At 51.0% G+C, this 27,181-nt stretch overlaps 1 protein-coding gene across 4 annotated transcripts in view; it reads right to left on the minus strand.

Annotated features, from left to right (window-relative positions):
* LOC140393834 (mitogen-activated protein kinase 13-like) overlaps positions 1-27,181 on the minus strand; it is a 106,769-nt gene that overhangs the window by 9,949 nt on the left and 69,639 nt on the right. For all 4 annotated transcript variants that reach the window (XM_072480342.1, XM_072480345.1, XM_072480343.1 and 1 more), the window contains 2 exons: positions 26,500-26,579; positions 24,964-25,042 (listed from right to left, as the gene is read on the minus strand). In XM_072480342.1, the coding sequence (XP_072336443.1) occupies positions 24,964-25,042; positions 26,500-26,579 (159 nt within the window). The remainder of the gene's footprint in view (positions 1-24,963; positions 25,043-26,499; positions 26,580-27,181) is intronic.

The following is a 27,181-nucleotide window of genomic DNA, read 5'->3' on the forward strand; positions in this document are numbered from 1 at the left end:
GTACTGTTATAACCGTATGCCGTTCGGCATTGTCTCAGCCTCTGAAATCTTCCACAGGATCATGGAGCAGACGATGGAGGGCATTGAGGGTGTGCGTGTCTACGTAGATGATGTAATCATATGGTCCACGACCCCCGAGGAACACATATCTCGTCTCAAACAAGTCTTTCGACGTGTCCATGCAAACGGCCTCAAGCTGAACAAGGCCAAGTGCTCCTTTGGCATGTCAACCATAACGTTCTTGGGCGACCAGATATCCCAGCAGGGTGTGTGACCAGATTCGGACAAGGTCAAGGCCATTAACGCCATGAAGATCCCGGCAGACAAGAAGGCGGTACTATGCTTCATCAGGAATGGTGAACGTCTTGGGAAAATTCAATCCCAACTTGGCCTCACACACCACGGCTCTCAGGCATCTGGGGAAGAAGTCCACTGCATTCCAGTGGCTACCCACACATCAAGAAGAGTGGCTCGAGCTCAAAGCAAAGCTCACCACTGCTCTGGTCCTAGCGTTTTGTGACCGGACAGGGAAACAAAAATCTCCACGGACGCAAGCCAGGACGGCATTGGTGTGGTGCTCCTCCAGAGGGACGACTCCTCGTCCTGGGCTCCAGTTGCTTATGCGTCAAGGGCCATGACTCCGACTGAACAGAGGTACGCCCAAACAGAAAAAGAGTGCCTGGGCCTCCTAACCAGCATTGTAAAGTTCCATGACTACATCTACGGTCTACCTATATTCACAGTGGAGACTGACCACAGACCCTTGGTCCATATCATTCATAAGGACTTGAATGACATGACGCCCAGGCTTCAGCGCATTCTCCTTCGACTCCGAAGGTATGATTTTGAGTTAGTATACACACCAGGCAAGGAGCTGATAATTGCGGATGCCCTGTCCCGCTCCATCACCTCGCCCTTTGAACAGGTTGACTTCATCCGCCAGATTGAGGCACAGGTGCAGCTGTGTGCCAGCAACCTCCCGGCCTCAGATGAAAGAGTGGTCAACATTCATGAAGAGACTGCCAAAGACCCTCTTCTGCAGCGTGTAATGCACCACCTTGCAAATGGCTGGCAAAAAGGGCAATGCTCTCAGTTCGTTAATGTGAAGGACGACCTGACAGTCATCGAGGGGATCTTCCTCCAGCTAGATCATATTGTTATTCCTCACAGTCTGCAGAGCTTAGTATTCAAACAGATCCACGAGGGACACCTAGGTGTTGAAAAGTGTAGGCGCAGGGCCCGAGGCGCAGGGCCCGGCAGGCTGTCTATTGGCCTGGAATCAGCCAGGCCATATCCAACATGGTTCTCAATTGTGCGACCTGCCAGTGCTTCCAGCCTGCTCAAACAAAAGAAACACTCCAGCAACACAAGATCGTGACCTCGCCGTGGTCCAAGGTGGGACTCTACCTTTTTCACGCCAATGGGCGTGACTGTGCTCATCATAGATTACTTCTCAAATTACCCGGAAGTTGTGAAACTGTCAGACCTCACATCAAGGACAGTCATCAAGGCCTGCAAGGAGACATTTGCCAGGCCTGGTATTCCACTCACTGTCATGAGTGACAATGGTCCCTGTTTCCACAGCCAAGAGTGGTCCAATTTCGCCAAGTCCTACCAATTCAAACACATTACCTCAAGCCCACACTACCCGCAGTCCAATGGGAAGGTCGGGAAAGGGGTCCATATAGTGAAGCAACTGCTCTGCAAGGCTGCGGACTCGGCCTCTGACTTCAACCTTGCGCTGTTGGCGTACAGGGCAACCCCTCTGTCCACCGGTATGTCTCCGGCTCAACTCCTCATGAATAGAGACCTGCGGACGACTGTTCCAGCCATTCATTTACCAGACCTGGATCACGTCCCAGTGCTGCAAAAGATGCAGCACCTCAGGAACTGGCAATAGCTGATGTACGATGCTCATGCTACCGATTTGAAAATGAAATTAAATGAAAATCGCTTATTGTCACAAGTAGGCTTCAATGAAGTTACTGTGAAAAGCCCCTAGTCGCCACATTCCGGCGCCTGTTCGGGGAGGCTGGTACGGGTTTGCCTGTGCTATCTCTGGAAGATGCTGTTCGGATCAAGCTACCTGATGGAGGCTGGTCAGCTCCAGCTGTTGGTGTTTGACAGGCTGCTCCCAGATCGTTTGTAGTTCGTAAGGCTGATGGCTCCATTGTCAGGTGCAACAGAAGGGCACTGCGCAAAGTTGCCTGCCCACCACCAGATCCTACTTTTCCATATGTTGTCGTGCCTCCTCCGGACACCTCGCACCACGAGGCCACCAATCTGGCAGCAATCCCGCCTGTCAAGGCGCCGTCGTCCCCACCTCCACCTCTCAGGTGGTCGACAAGGATCCGACGCCAGCCCCAAAGATTGGACTTATAGACATTTATCTTGTAAATTTTGTTCTGTATCTGCACGCTAGACACCTCTTATGTATATATTCATCCACTCGCCATTTAATGTAAATAGTTCTACATGTAAATACAGTCGCATATGCTTCAAGCAACCAACATTTTTTTTCTAAAAAAAGGGGAGATGTCATGATATGCACTCATGCACATAATGAGGTACAGACAGACAGTGACAGACACCCAGTACAGCCAATCAACACACAGGACAGAACACAATCAACCCCTTGTGTACATGCAGAGATAGAGATCACTACAGCAGGGTCTGTCAGTGCTGGCTGCATCACCAGAATGACCGGCACTGAATTCCGAAAGAAATGAATGACCTCTTTAGGGCAGATCAGGTGGGTCATGTGCGCCTGGATTCACTCCCGACCATTACTACTGACATCAGTCCCAAATCCCTTGTTGTTGTTGGTGTTGTTGGCCTCTAACATTTCGCAGTGCGGAATAATAATAATTATAATTATTCACATCATTCAGGGACAATTAGGGATGGACAACAAATGTTGGCCCTGTCAGCTATGCTCACATTCCGTGAAGAAAAAAAAAATATTTAAAATAATTTAATTCACCAAGAGGGCGAACTCTGATGGTGATTAAACCTAACACTTGTTAAACTTGCAAAGCACGCCATTCTTATATACTGCTTTGAACCATACTAAATTATAGCTAGTGATAGAGAAGGACAAAAAGGGAACATGCTTGCAGAACACTCCTGTTCGGTACTTGAATCAGGAATTAACCAGACTTAACCAGGGCAGCACGGTAGCATTGTGGATAGCACAATTGCTTCACAGCTCCAGGGTCTCAGGTTCAATTCCGGCTTGGGTCACTGTCTGTGCGGAGTCTGCACATCCTCCCCGTATGTGCGTGGGTTTCCTCCGGGTGCTCCGGTTTCCTCCCACAGTCCAAAGATGTGCAAGTTAGGTGGATTGGCCATGTTAAATTGCCCTTAGTGTCCAAAATTGCCCTTAGTGTTGGGTGGGGTTACTGGGTTATGGGGATAGGGTGGAGGTGTTGACCTTGAGTAGGGTGCTCTTTCCAGGAGCCGGTGCAGACCCGATGGGCCGAATGGCCTCCTTCTACACTGTAAATTCTATGATCTAAATTAAGTCAAGCAAAAGAAGTGAGCAACTCAAAAGTTCCAACATAGTACACTGTGCTAGCTTTCAAACTCAGGCATTGTGGCACCTGAGATATCGAAGGGACTCGGTTGATTGGTTGGCTGGTGGCCAATGAATTGGCCAAAAAGCCATATTCTTCCTGGTGACAGGCGGTGATTGGGTCCTACCCAAGTGGGATGGATTTCAGACAACCAAGGAAAGGACAAATTTTCCTGGACGCTCAGAGGGAGGAAACTTCTCTTTCTCCAGAAAAGCTGCATAGCTGCTGTATTACTGAACCTGCAGAGAGCCTGGCTGAATCTACAATTTAAACCATTCCAGAATAAAGCAGAAACTAGAACTGAAAGACTGGACTGAAGGAAGGTGTGCTAGAAACCACCTGAAACAAAGACTCTTATCTTTTAACTTTCATTATTATTTTTACACCCCTCTTTTCCCATCTGTGTTTGTTTGTCTCTCTTGTGTGTGTGTATAGCCTACTTGTTACAATAATAAAGATTATTAGATAGATATTAGTTAAAGAGGGGGGGTAGGAATTAGATAATAGTTAACCAGTTGAATTTGCTGCATATTTAACTATAGTTACTGTTATTAATCAAAAAATAATTGTGTTTAAATTTACACACCTTGTGACTGTACCTATTGTGCAGTCCTTGGGTGTTTTTCTAAGAATTATTTGTTAATTTCAAATTGTGTTGCGGCTTCCAGTCAAGTGGAGCTGGAATTGACCGCGCACTAGCCCGGGAGGTCGTAACATAACATCTATGGTAAAGAAAACGTTAACATCACTAAGAATAAAATCACTACATACTGAAAATGATAAGTAGCAGGCACAGATTTTAAAAGTTACCGCCGCGCATGGCATTTTGGTAATGGACATGATAGCTGTAGGAAATGAAGTGCACATCGGATGCAGGGACTTTCAGGAAGCCTTTTACAAGATGCCATATTGGAGGTTACTGGATAAGATTTAAGGGATATGGAATTAGTGGGAGGAGCGAAAAAGGGATGAAAAATAAAAAGGTGTCAATTTCAGCTCAATGGTAAAACTGATTCTGTGTCAGAAGATGTGGGTTCAATCCAGAGATTTGAGCACATAATCTAAATTGGAACTTCTGTAGAACTGAGGGAGTGTGGAAATGTTGGACGTGCTGTCTTTCTGATAAGACACCAAACTGAGGTCCTGTCTGCCCTTTCCGGTGGATGAAAAAATATCACAACTAGTGTAGAGGTATTACGGTACCTGGTAATGCTGGAACACCATTGGTAGATATTGTATGTTTCCTATTGGTCAAGCTGTATGGTAGCTCCGCACTGCAAGGCGGGGTATAAGAGCCCGTGCTGCCCCAGCAGCCTTCTTTCTGTACCTGAGCTGCTGGGGGAAACATGTAGCCTATTAAAGCCTTCAGTTGGTCTACAACCTCGCTTTAGTGGTCATTGATCGTGCATCAATTTGATAAGCTAGATTTAAAAGGATGGAGCTCCGAATCAAGCCGGAGTGTCTGCAACTCAGCCCCCACGCGGTGAACTCAGCAGCAACCTTCAAGCACTGGCTGGCGTGTTTTAAAGGATATCATGGAACGGCCGAAAACACACCACGGGAGAACAGAAATTGCAAGTCCGGCACTCGAGGGTGAGCCCGGAAATTTACACCCTCATCGAGGACGCGACGACTTCGATGCAGCAATGGAGCTGCTAAAAGGACATTATATTCGCCCGGTAAACCAGGTCTATGCCCGACATCTGCTAGCAACGAGGCGACAAATCCACGGGGAATCGCTAGAAGAATTCTACCGTGCGCTCCTGGTTTTGGGGAGAAACTGCAGCTGCCCGCAAGTTTCGGCGAGCGACCACACAGAACTCTTGATCCGGGACGCTTTTGTGGCAGGTATGCTGTCCTCCCAAATCCGCCAGCGATTGCTGGAAAAAGACACCCTAGGCCTCAAGGAGGCACGGGTCCTTGCAGGCTCCCTGGATGTGGCCTGCCGAAACGCCCGCGCTTACGTTCCCGACCGCGCGGCAGCCCCCTGGGCAGCGTGGAACCCCTCCACAGCCGACCTCAAGACATCCCCCATCCCCCCATAAGCTTGTGCTGCAAGATGGCCTGGCAACCCCGGGGGGCCCCGCTGCTACCTTTGTGGGCAGGCCAAGCACCCCCGGCAGCGCTGCCCGGCCCGCGCATCCACCTGCAAGGGATGCAGTAAAAAGGGCCACTTCGTGGTGGTATGCCAGGCCTGTGCGGTCGCGTGGTCTCCGGTGGCGAATGCAGACCGCCACCACAAACCTCTCCACGGTCCCCGTGCGGCCAGCGGGCGCCGCCATCTTCCTCCTCCAGGGCCATGTGCGGCCCCCGGGCGCCACCATCTTGTCCCGCAGACGCCACGTTTGATGGATGGGCACAGCCATTTTGTGCACTCCCAGCCATGTGCGACCAATGGGAGCCGCCATCTTGGATGGACTCCCAGGACCCCAGCTCGGCTGACCGCACACCGCCCGAAGAGAACACTCAACTGCTGCGATTAGCCTCGGTGACCCTGGATCAGTCCCGGCCTCGAACACTCTCAACTGCTACAACAACAGTACTAATCAACGGGCAAGAGACGTCCTGCTTAATCGCCTCTGGGAGCATGGAGAGCTTTATACACTCCGACATGGTAAGGCGCTGTTCTGTCCTCGTCCACCCCGTTAGTCAAAAAATCTCCCTGGCCTCCGGTTCCCACTCAGTAGAGATAAAGGGGTTTTGTGTAGCAAACCTCACGGTCCAGGGAAGGGAGTTCAAAAATTACTGGCTCTACGTCCTTCCCCACCTCTGCGCGGCCACACTCCAAGGTTTAGACTTCCAGTGTAATCTCCAAAGTCTAACTTTCAAATTCGGCGGCCCTATACCGCCACCCTCACTGTCTGCGGTCTCACGACCCTCAAGGTCGATCCGCCTTCCCTGTTTACAAACCTCACCCCGGATTGCAAACCCGTCGCCACCAGGATCAGACGGTACAGCGCCCAGGATCGGATCTTTATTAGGTCAGAGGTCCAAAGGCTACTGAGGGAAGGAGTCATTGAAGCGAGCAACAGTCCCTGGAGAGCTCAAGTAGTGGTGGTAAAGACCGGGGAGAAGCATAGGATGGTCATTGACTACAGTCAGACCATTAACAGGTTTACGAAGCTCTTACCCTCTTATCCTCTCCCCCGCATATCCAACCTGGTAAACAGGATCGCGCATTACGAGGTCTTCTCCACGGTGGATCTTAAGTCCGCCTACCACCAGTTCCCCATCCGCACTAGTGACCGCAAATACACTGCCTTCGAGGCAGATGGGCGGCTCTATCACTTCTTAAGGGTTCCCTTCGGTGTCACCAACGAGGTCTCGGTCTTCCAGCGCGAGATGGACCGAATGGTTGACCGGTACGGTTTACGGGCAACATTCCCGTTTCTCGATGATGTCACCATCTGCGGCCACGACGAGCAGGACCACGACACCAACCTCCGAAAATTCCTCCAGACCACAAAGGTCCTTAACCTTATGTATAACAAGGATAAATGCGTGTTTAGCACCGACCGCCTAGCCATCCTCGACTACGTAGTGCAAAATGGAGTTATAGGCCCCGACCATGAACGCATGCGCCCCCTTATGGAGTTCCCCCTCCCTCACTGCTCCAAGGCCCTGAAGCGCTGCCTAGGGTTTTTCTCTTACTATGCCCAGTGGGACCCCAACTACGCGGACAAGGCCCGTCCCCTGATCCAATCCGCAGCTTTTCCCCTGTCGATAGAGGCCCGCCAGGTCTTCAGCCGCATTAAAGCAGACATTACAAAGGCCACGATGCACGCCATTGACGAGTCCCTCCCCTTCCAGGTCGAGAGCGACACGTCTGACGTAGCTCTGGCGGCCACCCTCAACCAAGTGGGCAGACCCGTGGCCTTCTTCTCACGTACCCTCCATGCTTCCGAAATCCACCACTCCTCAGTCGAAAAGGAGGCCCAGGCCATAGTAGAAGCTGTGCGACATTGGAGGCATTACCTGGCCGGCAGGAGATTCACTCTCCGCACTGACCAACGATCGGTTGCTTTCATGTTCAATAATGCACAGCGGGGCAAGATAAAAAATGATAAGATCTTGCGGTGGAGGATCGAACTCTCCACCTACAACTACAAGATCTTGTATCGTCCCGGGAACACATGTGCCAACGCACAAGTGGACCGACTCCGAGCCCTCCACGAGGACCTCTGCCACCCGGGGGTCACTCACTTCTTCCACCTTATCAAGACCCGCAACCTGCCCTACTCCATTGAGGAGGTCAGGACGGTCACCAGGGACTGCCAAATCTGCGCAGAGTGCAAATCGCACTTCTACCAGCCAGAGAAAGCGCACCTGATAAAGGCTTCCCGTCCCTTTGAACGCCTCAGCATGGACTTCAAAGGCCTCCTCCCCTCCACCGACCGCAACACCTACTTCCTGAACGTGATTGACGAGTACTCCCGGTTCCCATTCGCCATCTGCTGCCCCGACATGACCACAACCATCGTCATTAAGGCCCTCCATAGCATCTTTGCACTGTTCGGGTTTCCCGCTTAAATAGATAGTGAGAGGGGGTCCTCCTTTACGAGCGACGAACTGCGTCAATTCCTGCTCAGCAAGGGCATCGCCTCGAGCAGGACGACCAGTTACAACCCCCGGGGTAACGGACAGGTAGAGAGGGAGAATGGAACGGTCTGGAAGACCGTCCTACTGGCCCTACGGTCCAGGAATCTCCCAGTCTCCCGCTGGCAGGAAGTCCTCCTGGATGCCCTCCACTCCATCCGGTCACTGCTTTGTACCACGACCAACCAAACACCTCACGAACGTCTCCTTGTCTTCCCCAGGAAGTCCTCCTCTGGGACCTCGCTCCCGACCTGGCTGGCAGCTCCTGGACCCATCCTGCTCCGAAAACACGTGATGGCACACAAGTCGTACCTGTTGGTCGAGAGGGTCTATCTTCTCCATGCTAACCCCCAGTACGCCTACGTGGCGTACCACGACGGCCGACAAGCTACGGTCTCTCTACGAGACCTGCCGCCCGCCGGAGCCCCACGCACACCCCAGCCACCAGTCCCACCCTCCCTCCCACCGGTGCACCTTACAGGAGGATCGGTCCTTCCGCCGGCCCCGTCTAGGACCCCCTCCCCACCCACCGACGCACCCTGCAGACGCTCCATTCCCAGATCAACCATTTTCCCCACCAGCGCCGTCTAGGGGTGTTGAAGCTGCCACAGAGATCGAGGCCACGCTCCCAGAGTCACAGACGCCCGAGCCTCCACCGACGTCACCACTGAAGCTTCGACGATCACAGAGGACGACCAGGGTCCCCGATCGACTGATTGCTTCATTTTAAAGTGTATAGTTAATTGTGAATCTGTAAATAGTTACAAAATGCTGTACGGAGGTATTACGTTCCCTCCATAACTATAATTTCTACCACGTTACCATGTTGTAATATCAAGCCACCACCCCGGCCGGACTCGTTTTTAGCAGGGAGTGAATGTGGTAGTCTGTGTAGAGGTATTACGGTTCCTTGTAATGCTGGAACACCATTGGTAGATATTGTATGTTTCCTGTTGGTCAAGCTGTATGGTAGCTCCGCCCTGCAAGGCGGGGTATAAGAGCCCGTGCCTCCCCAGCAGCCTTCTTTCTTTACCTGAGCTGCTGGGGGAAACATCTCGCTTATTAAAGCCTTCAGTTGGACTACAACCTCGCTTTAGTGGTCATTGATCGTGCATCAACAATATTATCCAAAGAAGAACAGGGGAGCTCCCAGTGCAGTGACCAATATTTATTCCTCAACCAACAAAAAATGATCAGCTAATTTCTTTAATTGTTGCATGCAGAACCTTGCTGTATGCAAATTGGCTGTGTGTTTCAATACTGACTACATTTCAAAAGTACTTCATTGGTTATAAAACACTTTAGGCCAAGAATTTCAGAATGGCGAGGTTTTCCTTCCTGCCTTCCAAAGAGTTGGAGGAGAACACATCCCGCAGACATTGCCTGCCCTACAGTGATTCCATGCCCCAATGAGCATTAATTGGCTGGAGGTGGGCCTTTCGCCTCTTAATTAGAAAGCCCTGCCTCAGAGAACTGCTGCCAAACTGATTAGCTGGTAGCTCTCTAGTCCCTGCAGTGCCAGAAGCTGCAGTGGAGGGGACTGGAACTGCATGCAGCCACCAGAGCCCAAGTCCAAGGTTCCAGGAAGAGAAGAAGAGAAACATTTTATTTTGGGGAGGATGGGGTTGTGGGGGTGAGGGGGGTACAGGGTGTGGATAGTGGGAGACATGTGTGTTGGAAAAATGTCTGGGGTGGGAAGGGGGAAGACTTGCGGTTACCAGACCTTAAGGCAAGGATGAGAGGGTGTGGGCACCTGATGTTAAAAGGAGGCTGTTGATGGAGATTCCTCCCACCTTCACGCTGAGGCCTGACCTCGATTATTTGTGAGCTTCCCTCATATCCCAGAATTCCTCCTACCAGACTAAAAAGTAAGGCGGAGCTGGAAATGCCCCTTAATTGGTCACTTAAGGGCCTCAATTAGGGAAAGGGTGGGTGGGCCAGCTAAGACCTCGCTGGACCCAATATGAAATTGCAGAGAGATCGGGTCGGGCAGCAACCCAGCAGGAAGCCCATCTGAGGAATTCTGCATTCATTCCCCCACCTACAAACCCACCAGCTGGGTAGGGTAAAGTTTTGCCCTAAATTATGAAAGGCACAGATGCTGCCAGACCTGCTGAGTTTTTCCAGCATTTTCTGTTTTTATTGCAGATCCCCAACATCCGCAGTAATTTGCTTTTAACCCTGCAGTCTTTTTTTCAGTCCTCAGCAGATCCACGGGGGAACAGTGCGCTCTGGTGTGCTCACTCCTAACTGGCCTGGCCACCAGCACCTGCACTTGTGCATATGTGTATTTTGCATCGCCAACAGAACCCTCACTCTCCAACTCAGTCGCTGTACCAATGTTTGTGATGGTGCTCGAGGGTGATGGTGGTGACATGTGGTGGTGGCTCCTCAAAGATCACACTCTTCTGAGGGGTATTTTTGAAGAGAGATCTGACACAGTTGCAGAACACACGCATCAGTGCAATTTGAAAGAGTCAGGCTGGCTGAATGTGCCAAATGAAGAGATACAGATAATTGTCAGAGATTCTGTTCAATTAAGGTGTCAACCTCAAAAAGCCTGATGTGTACAGCCCTGGAAGGCCCATAAATTTCCACAGCTTGTCACTCAGGTTTGTTGATGATCTTTGGGTTAGCTGGTCTTCCCACCACAGACTTGCTCCTCTCCGTTAGTATGCTGTTTCATCTTACAGAAAGAGAGGGATTGACTACAGTGCATGTGTGTGTGGGGCTTATGTTGATACTGCTTCTTTGCCCTCTTGGCATATGCAAGAAGAATGAGGAAGCATTGTATGGGATGCTCATGTGTACTGTATGAAGTGAGGAAGAATTGCTGCGAGAAGTTAGTAAAGATTGTAAGTAAACAAAAGGCAAACACACTCATTAACACCACATTGAGTACTAGTATTGAGGCCTTATGAGGAAGTGTGATTTATTTCTCAAATGATACGTCTTTCAGCACCCGGCAAACGAACGAAGCCCGAATGAAATGCAACCTTGCTTTAAGAGGTGCACCCAGAAATTGCATCTGGAGTGGGCAGGTTTCCAGTTGGGATTGGAAAGCTGCAGGTGAAGTTATAATGAGGCCCAGGAGTAAAAATAACCTGGATTTATTTTTGGCTGCAAGGATAGATTTTAAATTGAAACCAAAACTTATCCACTGAAAAGTGGTCCAGAGTTAAAGTCTGGGCTTTATCTCTCCCTTTTTCTCTCTCATTCACGCTGAACTTTTCTCGTCTCTGTCTAAACTTTTCTCACTGTCTGTCTGAACTTTATTTCTTCAACTGAATTTCTTTTTCTTACTCTTGACTTCCCCTTAACCCTTTTATTGACCCCAAGTTCACTTAACTGTTTCTTTCTTCTCGGCCGTGGCTCAGTGGTGGCACTCTCACCTCTTTCAGGAGGTTGTGAATTAAGCTACATTCCCGATGGACTAATACTTCCGTGTTGTACTGAGGGAGTACTTAATATGTGAAGGGGCATCTTTTGGATGAATCAAGGTCCCACCCGGCCTTTGCAGTAGATGTAAAAGATCTCATGAAACTACTTGAAGACGTTCTCCTGGTGTCCTCGCCAATATTTATCCATAAACTGCCACCACCACCACCAAAACTGATTATTTGATCATTACTCTCATTGGTATTCATGGGACCTGACAAATTGACTGTTGTTTTTTTCCTTATAAGTGACTAACTACTCTTCAAAAACTATTTAATTAACTGTGAAGCTCTTGGGATCTGGGATAATATATAAATGCAAGTTCTTCTTTTCGTTCTCCTTGCACCCCCCCCCCCTCCCCTCCCCCCCCCCCCCCCACCCCCCCTCCCCCCCCCCCCCCCCCCACCCCCCCCAACCACCCTCAGCCCTGGAGAGGTGGCCGATAGAGGTGGGCAGAGTTGGTGTTATTAGCATTTTAAGATCAAAGGTCTTGCAGCTGGTGAAGAATATCTGTAACCTCAGACACGATCAGAGTCTGAGCCAGGCATGGTGGATTTTATGTGGCTGCTGCTTCTGATTTGCTGCCTCTTTACTCTCGGTGACTTTGTGGATCCTATCCACACTGTTGTTTCCTGCTCACTTCTGCCTCAACTGCTTTTACCTCTGAATTACCAGTAATTTAGGTGGGGCATTGGGGTCTGATGAGGGGCTGTTACCATGCCACTGTTGATGAATGTGGTCTAAATGCACTGATTGCAGCAAATGAACAACCACCCAGCCTGGGAATTCAAACCGGTAAAACCAGCTCATTGCAACTGAGGAAGCAAATAGAGAAGGAGAAGCGCAAATTTACAAAATAAAACATGTAAATTTATGACTGGATGCCCATCCCTGCTTGTTCTCTCATAACACATAAAAAAAGCTGCTGTGGCAGTAAAGCATGTGTTTAAATGTATGTTTTTGTTCTGCATTATTATGTGTACACGGCCCTATCCCGGCTGGCAGTATGTGTGTATTTAACAAATGTGCTTCAGACACTACAGCTACTGGTTTCAAATTGCTGGAAGTTTCACTTTAGCCATAAATATAACCTGAGAAAAGATAGGCTGTTGTAATCTGACCCAAAATATTGGAACAAAGACCCATTCCAAAGCATATCCATTTGTGGTAAACACCACTGGTAACACATTGCATGTATTACGGTACTGCCACTGTATTACAGGTACCACAGTAAATCCCAGCCTGCTGGCTCCTCCCAGCAGGCGACGTGGAGTATAAATGTGTGTGCTCTCCTGCGCTGCTCCCATTCTGGTTCCAGCTGCAGGAGGCACAACATCTTGTGCAATAAAGTCTCGATTGTTTCACCATTCTCGTCTCGTGGTAATTGACGGTACATCAATTTGTTGCATAAGATTTTAAAAGACGGACTTCCTAATCAAGCCTGATCGCCTGGAGCTGAGCCCTCACGCAGCCAACGCCACATCCGCCTTCGAGCACTGGCTAGCCTGCTTTGAAGGCTACCTTAGAGCAGCCACTGAAGAACTCTCGGACCCACAGAAGCTCCAAGTCCTCTACTCACGGGTGAGCCCTGAAATGTTTCCCCTCATCCAGGATGCGCCCACCTACACAGAAGAGATGACGCTACTAAAGGGACAGTACATTAAGTTGGTGAATCAAGTGTATGGCAGGCACCTCCTGGCCACGAGACAGCAACTCCCGGGGGCAACTCTGGATATTTCTTGCGGGCTCTACAGATTCTCGGTAGGAACTGTGACTGCCAGGCAGTTTCGGCAGTCCATCACACCGAACTACTAATCAGAGACGCTTATGGCACGAGCATTAAGTCTACGTACGTTCGCCAGCGGCTACTGGAAGGGGGTACGCTCGATCTTGCAGAGACTGTGCAGTTTGCCAATTCCTGGAAGTGGCCTCCCGTAATCTGGAGGCCTACACCTCCGACCGCGCGGCACCCTCGTGGGCATCGTGGGCCCCACCAGCTGCCGACTCGAGTACACCGCAAGCCTGCGCCGCGCGGCAGCAAGCCAACTCCAGAGGGCCCAAATGTAATATTTGTGGCCACAGCAAACTTCCCAGGCTGCGCTGCCCGGCGCGGAGCGTGACCTGCAACGGGTGCGGGAAGAAGGGCCACTTTGTTTCCGTTTGCCAGGCCCGGTCAGTCGCCACTGTTTCCAGGCCCAGCATTGCTACACCCCCCACGTGTGATCCAGGAACGCCGCTATCTTCTCCACCACAAGCCACGTGCGGCCCGTGGGCGCCGCCATCTTTGGCGCTGCCCGCCATGTGCGCCCCTTGGGCGCCGCCATCTTCGGCGCCATTTTGGACCACGCCTCAGGATCCCTCTCGTCGGGCTGTTCGCTGCCCGCTGATACCTCCGCCACCGCTGATCAGCCCGGGACCTCCCAACATCTTCTGCATCCATCACCCTGGATCAGTCTCGACCCCGCAACCTCGCGACCGCAACGACGACGGTAAAGATCAACGGGCACGAGATGACCTGCCTCTCTGACTCCGGGAGCACAGAGTTTCATCCACACTGTTACGGATGGCTGCTCCCTCCCGGTACTCCCCGTCACCCAGAAAATCTCCCTGGCCTCCGGATCCCATTCTGTGGAAATCCGGGGGTACTGTCTCGCGACCCTCACCGTTCAGGGCGTAGAGTTCAGCAACTTCAGGCTCTACTTCCTCCCACATCTCTGCGCTGCCCTGTTACTTTTTAAAAAATATATATATTTATTAAAGTTTTTTAACACAATTTTTCTCCCTTACAAACAATAACCCCCCCCGTAACAAAAAAAAAAACGAGAAATCGCGCAGAGCAAGATATATACATGGCAAAATGATATATTTACACAGCTTTGTACACTGGCCCTCACCCGTACGTGCCAGTTTCCCCAACCCTTCATGTTATTTCTTGCACATCCACCCTCCCAGGCAGTCCCCCGTTCCCCTCCCCCCTGCCTCCCCTCTCCCAGGACGTGTCCCCCCCGCCCCCCCACCCCCGTCCCCCAAGGTTGCTGCTGCTGCTGACCGACCTTCCTCTAACGCTCCACGAGATAGTCTAGGAACGCTTGCCACCGCCTGTAGAACCCCTGCGCAGACCCTCTCAAGGCAAACTTAATCCTCTCCAACTTTATGAACCCAGCCATATCATTTATCCAGGCATCCAGGCTGGGGGGCTTCGCCTCCTTCCACATTAGCAAGATCCTTCGCCGGGCTACTAGGGACGCAAAGGCCAGAATGCTGGCCTCTTTCGCCTCCTGCACTCCCGGTTCGTCCACTACTCCAAATATTGCTAGCCCCCAGCTTGGCTTGACCCGGACTTTCACCACCTGAGATATTGCTCCCGCCACTCCTCTTCAGAACCCCTCCAGTGCCGGGCATGACCAAAACATATGGACATGGTTCGCCAGGCTCCCTGAGCACCTTCCACATCTGTCCTCCACCCCAAAGAACCTACTCAACCTCGCCCCTGTCAAGTGCGCTCTGTGGACCACCTTAAATTGTATCAGGCTGAGCCTGGCACACGATTAGGAGGAATTAACCCTACCTAGGGCATCAGCCCACAGAACCTTCCTCGATCTCCTCCCCCAGCTCCTCCTCCCATTTACCCTTCAACTCTTCTACCAGCGCTTCCCCCTCTTTTTTCAACTCCTGGTGTATTTCCGACACCTTGCCCTCCCCGACCCATACACCCGAGATCACCCTATCTTGAACTTCTTGTGCCGGGAGCAACGGGAATTCCCTCACCTGTCGCCTCACAAAAGCCCTCACCTGCATATATCTAAAGGCATTTCCCAGGGGTAACTCAAACTTTTCCTCCAGTGCCCCTAGGCTCGCAAACGTCCCGTCGATGAACAGGTCCCCCATTCTTCCAATCCCCGCCCGATGCCAGCTCTGGAACCCACCGTCCATCTTCCCCGGGACAAACCGGTGGTTACCCCTGATCGGGGACCACACCGATGCTCCCATTGCACCCCGGTGCCATCTCCACTGGCCCCAGATCCTTAGCGTTGCCGCCACCACCGGGCTCGTGGTATACTTTGTCGGCGAGAGCGGCAGCAGTGCCGTCACCAACGCCCCCGGGCTCGTTCCTTTACAGGACGCCATCTCCATCCTCTTCCATGCCGCCCCCTCTCCCTCCATAACCCACTTGCGGATCATCGCCACATTTGCTGCCCAGTAGTAGCTCCCCAGGTTTGGCAGCGCCAAACCTCCTCGGTCCCTACTGCGTTCCAGGAGCCTTCTCCTTACTCTCGGGGTCTTATTCGCCCACACAAACCCCATAATACTCCTGCCTACTCTCTTAAAAAAGGCCTTAGTGATCACGATGGGAAGGCACTGAAACACAAACAGAAACCTCGGAAGGACCACCATTTTGACCGACTGCACTCTACCCGCCAGCGAGAGCGGTAACATGTCCCATCTTTTGAAATCCTCCTCCATTTGCTCCACCAACCTCGTCAGATTCAGTTTATGTAGGGTCCCCAACTACTGGCTATCTGGATCCCCAGATACCGAAAGCTCCCCTCCGCCCTCCTCAGCGATAGGTCCCCTATCCCTCTTTCTTGGTCCCCCGCCTGTAATACAAAGAGCTCACTCTTCCCTACATTGAGCTTATAGCCCAAAAACTCCCCAAACTCCCTTAGAGTCTCCATGACCTCCACCATCCCCTCCATTGGATCCGCCACGTACAGCAACAGGTCATCCGTATATAGCGACACCCGATGCTCTTCTCCCCCTCGGACCATCCCCCTCCATTTATTAGACTCCCTCAATGGCATGGCCAATGGTTCGATCGCCAATGCGAACAACAGGGGGGACAGGGGGCACCCCTGCCTCGTCCCTCGGTACAGTCGAAAGTACTCCGACCTCCGCCGGTTCGTCACTACACTCGCCATCGGGGCTCTGTAAAGGAGCTTAACCCAATTGATAAACCCTACCCCGAACCCAAACCTACGCAGCATCTCCCAGAGGTACTCCCACTCTACTCGGTCAAAGGCCTTTTCCGCGTCCATAGCTGCCACTATCTCCGCCTCTCCCTCCTCCGATGGCATCATTATCACGTTTAAGAGCCGCCGCACATTGGTGTTTAGTTGCCTGCCCTTTACAAATCCCGTCTGGTCCTCGTGGATTACCCCCGGGACACAGTCCTCGATCCTCGTGGCCAGCACTTTTGCCAGCAACTTTGCATCCACATTGAGGAGCGAGATCGGCCTGTACGATCCACATTGCAGTGGGTCCTTGTCCCGCTTTAGGATCAAAGAAATTGTCGCTTCCGACATTGTCGGGGGCAGGGTCCCCTCCTCTCTTGCCTCATTAAAGGTCCTCACCAGTAGCGGGGCCAACAGGTCTGCGTACCTCCTGTAGAACTCCACCGGGAATCCGTCCGGTCCCGGGGCCTTCTCCGCCTGCATGCTCCCCAAACCCTTGCTCAGCTCCTCCAACCCAATTGGTGCCCCCAAACCAGTCACCTCTTGCTCCTCCACCCTCGGGAATCTCAGCTGATCTAGGAATCGTCTCATCCCCTCTTCCCCCGCTGGGAGCTGGGATCTGGACAGCTCTTCATAAAAGGCCTTAAATACCTTGTTTATTTTCGAACCGTGGCTCCCCTTCCATCTTTGACTCCCCCTATTTCCCTCGCTGCCATCCTCTTACGGAGCTGGTGTGCCAGCATCCGACTAGCCTTTTCCCCATACTCGTAGGTCGCCCCCTGCGCTTTCCTCCACTGTGCCTCCGCCTTCCCTGTGGTCAACAGGTCAAACTCTGTCTGGAGCCGTCGTCTTTCCCCAAGTAATCTTTCCTCCGGGGCCTCTGGGTATCTCCTGTCCACTCTCAAAATCTCCCCCACTAACCTCTCCCTTTCCATACCCTCGGTCTTCTCCCTATGAGCCCAGATGGAGATTAGCTCTCCCCTGATCACCGCCTTCAACGCCTCCCATACCACCCCCACCCGCACCTCCCCGTTGTCGTTGGCCTCCAAGTACCTTTCGATACACCCCCTCACCTTCCCACACACCACCTCTTCCGCCAGCAGTCCCACATCCAGCCGCCCAACGGGCGTTGGTCCCGCTCCTCTCCCAGCTCCAGTTCCACCGAGTACGGGGCATGGTCTGAAACGGCTATGGCCGAATACTCCGTCCCCTCCACCCTCGGGATGAGCGCCCTACCCAGAACAAAGAAATCTATCCGGGAGTAGGCTTTGTGTACATGGGAGAAGAAAGAAAATTCCCTGGCCTGCGGCCTTGCAAACCGCCATGGGTCCACTCCCCCCATCTGATCCATAAACCCCCTAAGTACCTTGGCCGCCGCCGGCCTCTTTCCAGTGCTTGATTTGGAGCGGTCCAGTGCTGGATCCAACACTGTATTGAAGTCCCCTCCCGTTATCAGGCCTCCTATCTCCAGGTCTGGAATGCGCCCCAACATGCGCTTCATGAATCCTGCATCATCCCAGTTCGGGGCGTATACGTTTACCAACATCACCCACGTCCCTTGCAGCCTACCGCTCACCATTACATATCGCCCTCCATTGTCCGCTACAATAGTCTTGGCCTCAAATGATACCCGCTTTCCCACCAATATTGCCACCCCTCTATTCTTCGCGTCCAGTCCCGAGTGGAATACCTGTCCTACCCATCCCTTTCTTAGCCTGACCTGGTCCGCCACCTTCAGGTGTGTCTCTTGGAGCATGACCACGTCCGCCTTCAGTCCCTTTAAGTGCGCGAACACTTGAGCCCTCTTCACCGGCCCAGTCAGGCCCCTCACATTCCACGTTATCAGCCGGATTGGAGGGCCTCCCCCCCCCCCCCCCCCCCCCCCCGGCCGACTAGCCATCTCCTTTTCTGGGCCAGTCCCGTGTCCACACCTCCCTCACCCTCCAGTCCCCCAGAGGGGGGATCCCCGTTCCGACCACCTCTTCTGTGTCCCATTCCCTTTCGGCCAGTGCAGCAGCAACCCTTTCCCCCCCCCCCCCTCCCCTCCCCCCTCCCCCCCCCCCCCCCCCCCCCCCCCCCCCGCTAGACCCCTGTCTAGCTTTTTTGCTCCCCCACGTCACTCCTGTTAGTTAACTAACGCCTGCTGACCCCGGCTTCCCCCGCCGTCCCATTGACCTTCCCGTGTAGGAGTCTCCCAATCCATATGCATTCCTTCGTTCCCCTTCCCGCCTTTCTTCCCGCGCACGGGAAAACACCCCGCGCTTTCCAAAGCCCGCTCCGCCCCCTCTGGCGCAGCTCCTGTCGCGGCCTTGTCTCGCTCCCCCAGCCCATGTAACATTTCCTGCGCATGATTGACCCCCTATATACAACAACCATTACACATCAAACCCCAAAACATCCCCCCCACCCTCACAAACCCTCAGTTAGAGTCCAACTTTTCGGCTTGTACAAAGGTCCACGCCTCTTCAGGCGTTTCGAAGTAATAGTGTTGGCCCTTGTATGTGACCCACAGTCGCGCTGGCTGCAGCATTCCGAATTTCACTTCTTTCCGGTACAACGCCGCTTTGACCCGGTTGAAACCCGCTCTCCGCTGTGCAACCTCCGTGCTCCAGTCCGGGTATATTCGGATCTCTGCATTGTCCCACTTACTGCTCCGCTCCTTCTTGGCCCATCTCAGGACCCACTCTCTGTCCGTGAACCGGTGGAACCTCACCACCATCGCCCTTGGCGGCTCATTTGCCTGGGGCTTCTTCGCCAGCACCCGATGTGCCCCGTCCAACTCCAGCGGCCTCTAAGGGGCCTTCGTGCCCATCATCGCCTCGAGCATCGTGCTCGCGTATGCCCCGGCATCAGCCCCCTCCACTCCCTCAGGGAGACCCAGGATTCGCAGATTCTTTCTCCTCGACCTGTTCTCCAGGTCTTCGAGTCTTCCCGCCCACCTCTTGTGTAGCGCCTCGTTCTGCTCCACTCTCACCGCCAGGCCCACGAGCTCGTCCTCGTTCTGACTGACTCTTTTCTGTACCTCCTGGATCTGAGCTTCGTGGGCCTTCTGGGTGATCCCGAGTCCTTCAATTGTCGAAAGCATAGGCGCCAACATCTCCTTGCGCATCTCCTCGCGCTGCTCCTCGAAGCAGCGCTTGATGAACTCCTGCAGCTCCCCTTTGTCCCTGGCTGCCGCCATTTTGTTTTCTTTCCCTCGCTTCTCCCGTTGCTCCAGTGCCGCTCCTTTGGCCGTTGCACTTCTGGTCCGTTTCATAGAAGTTGGAGGGGGACCTCTCTCTTCCCTTCCCCACGGGTTGCATCAAAAAAAAAAAAAAGTTCCGGTGTGGCTCCTCTAACGAGCCTGAAAGTCCGTGGTAGCGGGGGCTGCCGAATCATGCGGCTTAGCTCCGCATAGTCGCAACCGGAAGTCTCGCCCTGTTACTTTTAATGTCACCTCCAAAGCCTTACTTTGAAATTCGGCGGACCCCTGCCTCCCTTCACCGTCTGCGGCCTCACGATCATTTAAGGTCGATCCACCTTCACTGTTTGCAAACCTCACCCCGGACTGCAAGCCCGTCGCCACTAGGAGCAGGTAGTACAGTGCGTAGGACAGGGCCTTTATCAAGTCGGAGGTCCCAACGGCTTCTGCGGGAGGGGATAATTGAGACCAGCAACAGCCTCTGGAGTGCTCAAGTAGTGGTAGTAAAGACTGGGGGGAAGCACAGGATGCTCATTGACTACAGTCAGATCATCAACCGGTACACGCAGCTCGACGCGTACACCCTCCTACGCATATCTGACATGGCCAATCAGATTGCGCAGCATCGAGTCTTCTCCACAGTAGACTTGAAGTCCGCTAATCACCAGCTCCCATCCGCCCGGAGGACCGCCAATACACTGCACTCGAAGCAGATGCCGCCTCTATCATTTCCTTAGAGTTCCCTTCGGCGTCACCAATGTGGTCTCGGTCTTCCAGCGAGAAATGGACCGAATGGTTGACCAGTACGGGCTGCAGGCCATGTTCCCATACCTAGATAATGTCACCATCTGCGGCCACGATCAGCAGGACCACGACGCAAACCTCCAAACATTCCTCCATAACGCCAAACTCCTTAACCTCACCTACAATAAGGAGAAATGCGTGTTCTGCACCAACCGCTTAGCCATCCTTGGCTACATAGTGGAAAATGGAGTCCTAGGGCCCGACCCTGACCGCATGCGCCCCCTCCTGGAACTCCCTCTCCCCCACTGTCCCAAGGCTCTGAAACGATGCCTGGGGTCTTTTCCTATTACGCCCAGTGGGTCCCTAATTGTCCGGACAAGGTCCGCCCACTCATCAAGTCCACAGTTTTTCCTCTGACAGCTGAGGCCCGCCAGGCCTTCAACCATATCAAGGTGGACATCGCCAAGGCCACGATGCACGCAGTCGACGAGACCCTCCCTTTTCAGGTGGAGAGCGATGCATCAGACGTAGCTCTGGTCACCACCCTCAACCAGGTGGGCAGACCCGTGGCTTTCTTTTCCCGCACCCTCCATGCCTCCGAAATTCATCATTCCTCTGTCGAAAAGGACGCCCAAGCCATTGTGGAAGCTGTGCGACATTGGCGGCATTACCTGGCCAGCAGGAGATTCACTATCCTCACCAACCAACGGTCGGTTGCCTTCATGCTTAACAACACGCAGCGGGGCAAGATCAAAAATGACAAGATTTTGAGGTGGAGGATCGAGCTCTCCACCTATAACTATGAGATCTTGTATCGCCCGGGGAAGCTCAATGAGCCCCCTGATGCTCTATCCCGCGGTACATGTGCCAGCGCACAAGTGGACCGACTCCGGGCTCTCCACACTAACCTCTGCCACCCGGGGATCATCCGGGGATCACCCGATTCTTCCATTTTGTCCATTGAGGAGGTCAGGACCGTAACCAGAGACTGCCAAGTCTGCGCAGAATGCAAGCCGCACTTCTACCGGCCAGATAGAGCGCGTCTGGTGAAGGTCTCCCGCCCCTTTAAGTGCCTCAGCATGGATTTCAAAGAGCCCCTCCCCTCCACCGAGCGCAACGTGTACTTCCTCAACATAATCGGTGAGTACTCCCGATTCCCTTTCGCTATCCCATGCCCCAACATGACTTCTGCCATGGTCATCAAAGCCCTGCACAGCATCTTCACTCTGTTCGGTTTCCCCACCTACGTCCACAGCGATCGGGATCCTCCTTCATGAGTGATGAGCTGCGTCAGTTCCTGCTCAGCAAGGGCATCGCCTCGAGCAGGACGACCAGCTACAACCCCCGGCGAAACTGGCAGATGGAGAGGGAGAACGGGACGGTCTGGAAGGCCGTCCTGCTGGCCCTTCGGTCTAGAGATCTCCTGGTCTCCCGCTGGTAGGAGGTCCTCCCCGATGCGCTCCACTCCATCCGGTCGCTCCTATGCACTGCTACTAATGAGACCTGTTACGAATGTGTGTTTGCCTTCTCTAGGAAGTCCACCTCCGGGGTCTCGCTCCCAACATGGCTGACAGTTCCTGGACCCGTCCTCCTCCGGAAGCATGTGCGGAGCCATAAATCGGATCCCTTAGTTGAGAAAGTCCACCTCCTCCATGCAAACCCGCAGTGCACCTACGTGGCATACCCCGACGGGCGACAGGACACAGTCTCCCTCCGGGACCTGGCACCCGCTGGGTCCCCACCCACAACCCCTGACCTGATACCACTCCTCCCCCTCCCGGTTGCCTCATTCACCCCTGCACCACCCACCCTCCCACCAGCGAACCTCACCCCAGCCCCCATCCCAGCAGGATCCGTCTCCTCACTGGATCCACTAAGGGGTGACAAAGAAGAGGACAACACGCTCCCGGAGTCGCAGGTGACCACGTCGGCACCCACATCACCACCAGGACTGTGGCGATCGCAGCGGAGGGTCAGAGCCCCCGACAGACTCAATCTGTAACGTTTTTCTTCACCCCCGCCGTACTCTTTTTTAAGCAGGGGGTGAATGTGGTAAACACCACTGGTAACACATTGCATGTATTACGGGAGTGCCACTGTATTACAGGTACCACAGTAAATCCCAGCCTGCTGGCTCCTCCCAGCAGGCGGCGTATAAAAGTGTATCCTCTCCTGCGCTGCTCCCATTCTGGTTCCGGCTGCAGGAGGCACAACATCTTGTGCAATAAAGCCTCGATTGATTCACCATTCGCGTCTCGTGGTAATTGATGGTACATCACCATTTTTAAAAAACAAACAGGATTATCTCACACTTTTAATGAAATATCCAAAACATTTCCCGATACTGCAATAATGAAAAACATTTCTTAATGGCCCCAAACTTCCATGGAGGGGCAATCACTGTCGACTGTCACTCTGCTCCTTTTTACTTACTATCGTCTCGCCTGGACTTCCAACCCAGGCTTGTTGAGACCTGTGCGGCGTAGGAGCTCCGGGAGTCCCTTCTGTGGTGCAGATTTGTCGGGGGAGGTGAAGCTACCTCCTTTTTTATGGCAGCAGCTGCTGTAAACTGGTAAGTTCGAAAGTCGCAGCCACCGACAGGAGAGAAGGTAAGTCGGGGGGGGGGGGGGGGGGGGGGGGGGGGATCGAGGGATGGGGGGGGGCGTGATCGAAGGATGGGGTGGGGGGGGAGAATGGCTAGACAGGGGGTGGTCAGCTAGTCAGGGGTTCGGGAAGTTGGGGCTGGGGCCAGTCAGGAGTAGAGGTGAGCACTGTCGATGAGGGCGAGGGTGAGGGGGGACGGGGGGGGAGGGGTTGAATATTGCTGTGTGTGTTGGAGTGCCTTTGACATTCCAGCTGGTTTACTTAATAGTTCATCTGTTGGTTTTATACCTGCTATGAAAAACTCTGAAGTAAATCTGTGTAAAAAACAGGGTAAGTATTGGGCAAACAGCCCAGCCCTGTGTGATTCTGGCCAATCACTGGGAAATCTGGGCAGGTTAAACTTATGTTCAGAAGTGTAAACTTCCCATCTAAGAACTGGGAATGTGCTTACGTCGGGACATCTGATGGGCCCTGTACGCATCCTTCAGTGTACCTCCGTCCGGAGACCGGTGAATCTGAGCCAATATTTACACAGGTCTTTGTATCTTTGGATAACCTGTTGTGTATCAATATGATATGTAAGAAAGATGGAAATTCACTTAAACGCTTCTCAAAGTAAGTGTCCTGGGATCCCATAGAATTTTAGTTTTCATGTAACCATTGCCTCAATAATTTACATGTCATTAGTGTTGTGATTGAGCCATGGATAATAATTCTGATTTTCTAATTTGATAGCTGAAGTTAAAATAAACAATTTCTACAGCAAATGTCACACAAATCAGTATTTAACAAGATAGTAAAGGTTTGACCATATGGACTGCAGCAAACTCCAAAGGTTTAAAATTACAAATGAGGTCAAATGTTCAGAGTGGGGAGAAACAGTTCGATTAATATTTTAGTAAATGCTATAAATTGAATTGGCATTATTTTCATGGGGGACGTGATGGCAAAGTGGTTAATGTCACTAGACTGGAAATCCAGAAGACACGTGGGTTCCAATCCCACCATGGCAGGTGATGGAATTTAAATTCAATTAACAAAATCTGAAGTAAAGAGCTCGTCTCAGTTATAGTGGCTGTGAATCCATTGTCAATTGTTGTAAAACCCCATCTGACTCATTTGTGCCCTTTGGGTCAATCCTTACCTGGTGTGGCCTGCATGTGACTCCAGACCTATAGCAATGTGGTTGACCCTTAACTACTCTCTGAAATGGCCTAGCAAACCACTCAGATGTAGCAAAGCTCTAAAAAGTCTGCAAAAAGGAATGAAACTAGACAGGCCCAGGCACCAGAAATTGCAATGGAAACCCAGCCCTGTAACCCCCAAAATCCTCCTTACTAACATCTGGAGCTTGTGTTAAAATTGTGTGAGCAAGCAACAGCTTGACATAGTCACTCTCCACTTGACTGGATGAGTGCAGCTCCAACAACACTCAAGATGCAAGTGGGCCACTTGATTGGCACCCCATCCATCACCTTATATATTCACTCCCTGCACCACCAATGCACAATTGCAGCACCATTTACAAGATGCACTGCAGCAACTCACCAAGGCTCCTTTAACAGCACCTTCCTTACCCACAACCTCAAAGGACAAGGTCAACAGACGAACGAGAACACCATCACCTGCAAGTTCCCCTCCAAGACACACACTATTCTGCATTGGAACTATATTGCTGTTTCTTCACTGTTACTGGATCAAAATTCTGGAACTCCCTTCTTAACTGTTTTGTAGGTGTACCTACACCATATGCAGTGGTTCAAGAAGACAGCTCACCATCACTTTGTTAAGGGCAATTAGGGACGAGCAGTACATGCTGGTATAGCCAGTGACACCAAAATCCTGTGAAAGAATACAAGAATCAAAAACTTACCTAAAGGACTGGCATTAGAAAATAGGGAGGTAAAATCTTTTTTCTTAATGTAGGGTAGAGTTCTGATATAATTTCGGGCCTAAGAATGAAAATAAATACATTAGAGATTATAGGAAAGCCATAAATTATTTAATTTTAAAGTTACATTTGTGCCAACTTGAAATCTATATATGTGGGAATACCTCAATGTATGAAACAAATGAAGTTGACAGACTGAGAAAGGAGGGAGAGAAGACAACTGAGAAAAAGAGAAATCAGCTTTTGGGACAGCGTGTACAGAGAAATATTGAAAATTAGTTGAGCAGCAAAGAGAATAACAAAATTCTTCAAACATTTACAAACGGAAAGAAATAGAAGAACAGTGTGGTATGAAGACATAATACATTAGAGATTTGGTAAAGCAATGAAGAAGAACTTTAAAATATATATTGTAGACCCATGCTTTAAGCAGAACTAAATTGACTCAAATTTGAAAGTAATGAGCAAGAGGGCTGGATTCTTCTGCCACCCCCACCCCAAGAAAGCCACGGGCGAGCCGCGGACAATAGAGAAGTCCATTGACCTCGGACGAGATTCTCCGGTCGCCGGGCTGACGCAGCCGGAGAATCCTACCCAGAGTTTCCTTTTTGGATACAATCACCGATCTGGGTGAAATTTGCCCTCAAAATTCTAGTTTTGCAAGTACATTTTTTGCACAAGTTTTCGCTCACAGTTCACTGAACATAAAATCTGCCATGAATCAGTGTAATGAAACAGCTTTTCAGACTGTATATTTTTAGATTTTGCATCGGAAGTAATTCCTTGATATTTTTATATCAACCTGCAGCAATTTGATAAAGACAGCTGAAAATTAGCACATCACAAAAAAAATAAGCATTTTTAATCAGACTTAGTTTACCAGCTGTGAATACCACAATGTTAAAGAACTGAACAATATTTTCAAAAACTATACAGAAGCACGTACTAGTTACATTGGTGTACAGTACTGCAGTCCATTCCTTTGTGAGTTAAAAAGTTAATACTTAAAAGCTTATTAGTTAGTGCCTGTGCCGAACATGGCTTAATTTCAAGAGCCTCTTCAAAGTTTCGCAACCAGATGCAATTAGCGGAAACCTGTCATGGTGATTAATACAATCTAGTGCATGGCCTGTTGTGTAGGTGGGGGGACTGGTTTCCAGTAACATGTTTTTAAATTAGTGTAAAAGATTGTGGAAACTGCATTTGCTTTCGGCACAATTTGCACTTGAAATTCTTGATCCTTTGTATGATTGGGCCAATTTTGGAGGAATTATGCTGAAAATATGAGTGTAATCCAACTGAAACTCCAGGCCCTTATATAGTAGTTGATGTTTAGACATTGAGAGGTGTGAGGGGATGTGGAGAAAGAAGACTGACCTTGCAATTCTTAATAGAAGCACATGGGCAATTTGTAAAAAAAAACCATTAATAATGGGATGAACTGCTTCACAATTTAAGTATACTATATCACACTGAATGCCATGTTCATTCTGTAAAATCATTGGAATGTTGCATTACCTCCATGCTGTCTAATTTTTGAATGAAATCAGAACTGGGAGTTCCTGTTATCTTCATAATCTGTGCTAGCTGATCAAGGTCTAGTTCTTTGAGTCAAGAATCAATTACTGTTTTCAAAACAACCATTTATCAAATACTTAATTTGTCTATAACTGTTAACAAAAGTATGTTAAATTAAAATATTCTAACTTCTGGCACGCATTATATAATTGCTATCGTAATTCAATAGAGAGATTAATTCATAAATGGGACTAATTTGCCGAATCGATTTTTTGCAAAAAATAAACATCCAAATTAAATAAAGCACTTGAATCAATAAGAAATACAAAATGTACAGGAAACAATTGATCAGAGTCCGAACGTGAAGAAATGGGATAAAGAAAATTAACAGAGGTGTCAGAAAACACATTCCACAAGTCCAAAAGCCAATGGGGTTACATATTTCTCAATGTCTCCCACCTTATTGCATTCTCAAGTTGGTAACAATTTTCAGTATCAATTTATTCCACTCGTTTACAGAAATCATGGACTCGTGTTCAACTATGAGGTCCCATGATTCTGAAGAACAATAGAGAAATATTCCCCCCATGAGGAATTCTTACCCTACTTTGCTCCAGTGCCTGATTGGATGCTGATTCAGATTCAGGCTGCATTTACACTTTAATTGCAGCATTGGTACAAA

The sequence above is a fragment of the Scyliorhinus torazame genome, chromosome 17 (assembly GCF_047496885.1).
Source record: "Scyliorhinus torazame isolate Kashiwa2021f chromosome 17, sScyTor2.1, whole genome shotgun sequence".
Taxonomy (NCBI): Eukaryota; Metazoa; Chordata; class Chondrichthyes; order Carcharhiniformes; family Scyliorhinidae; genus Scyliorhinus; species Scyliorhinus torazame.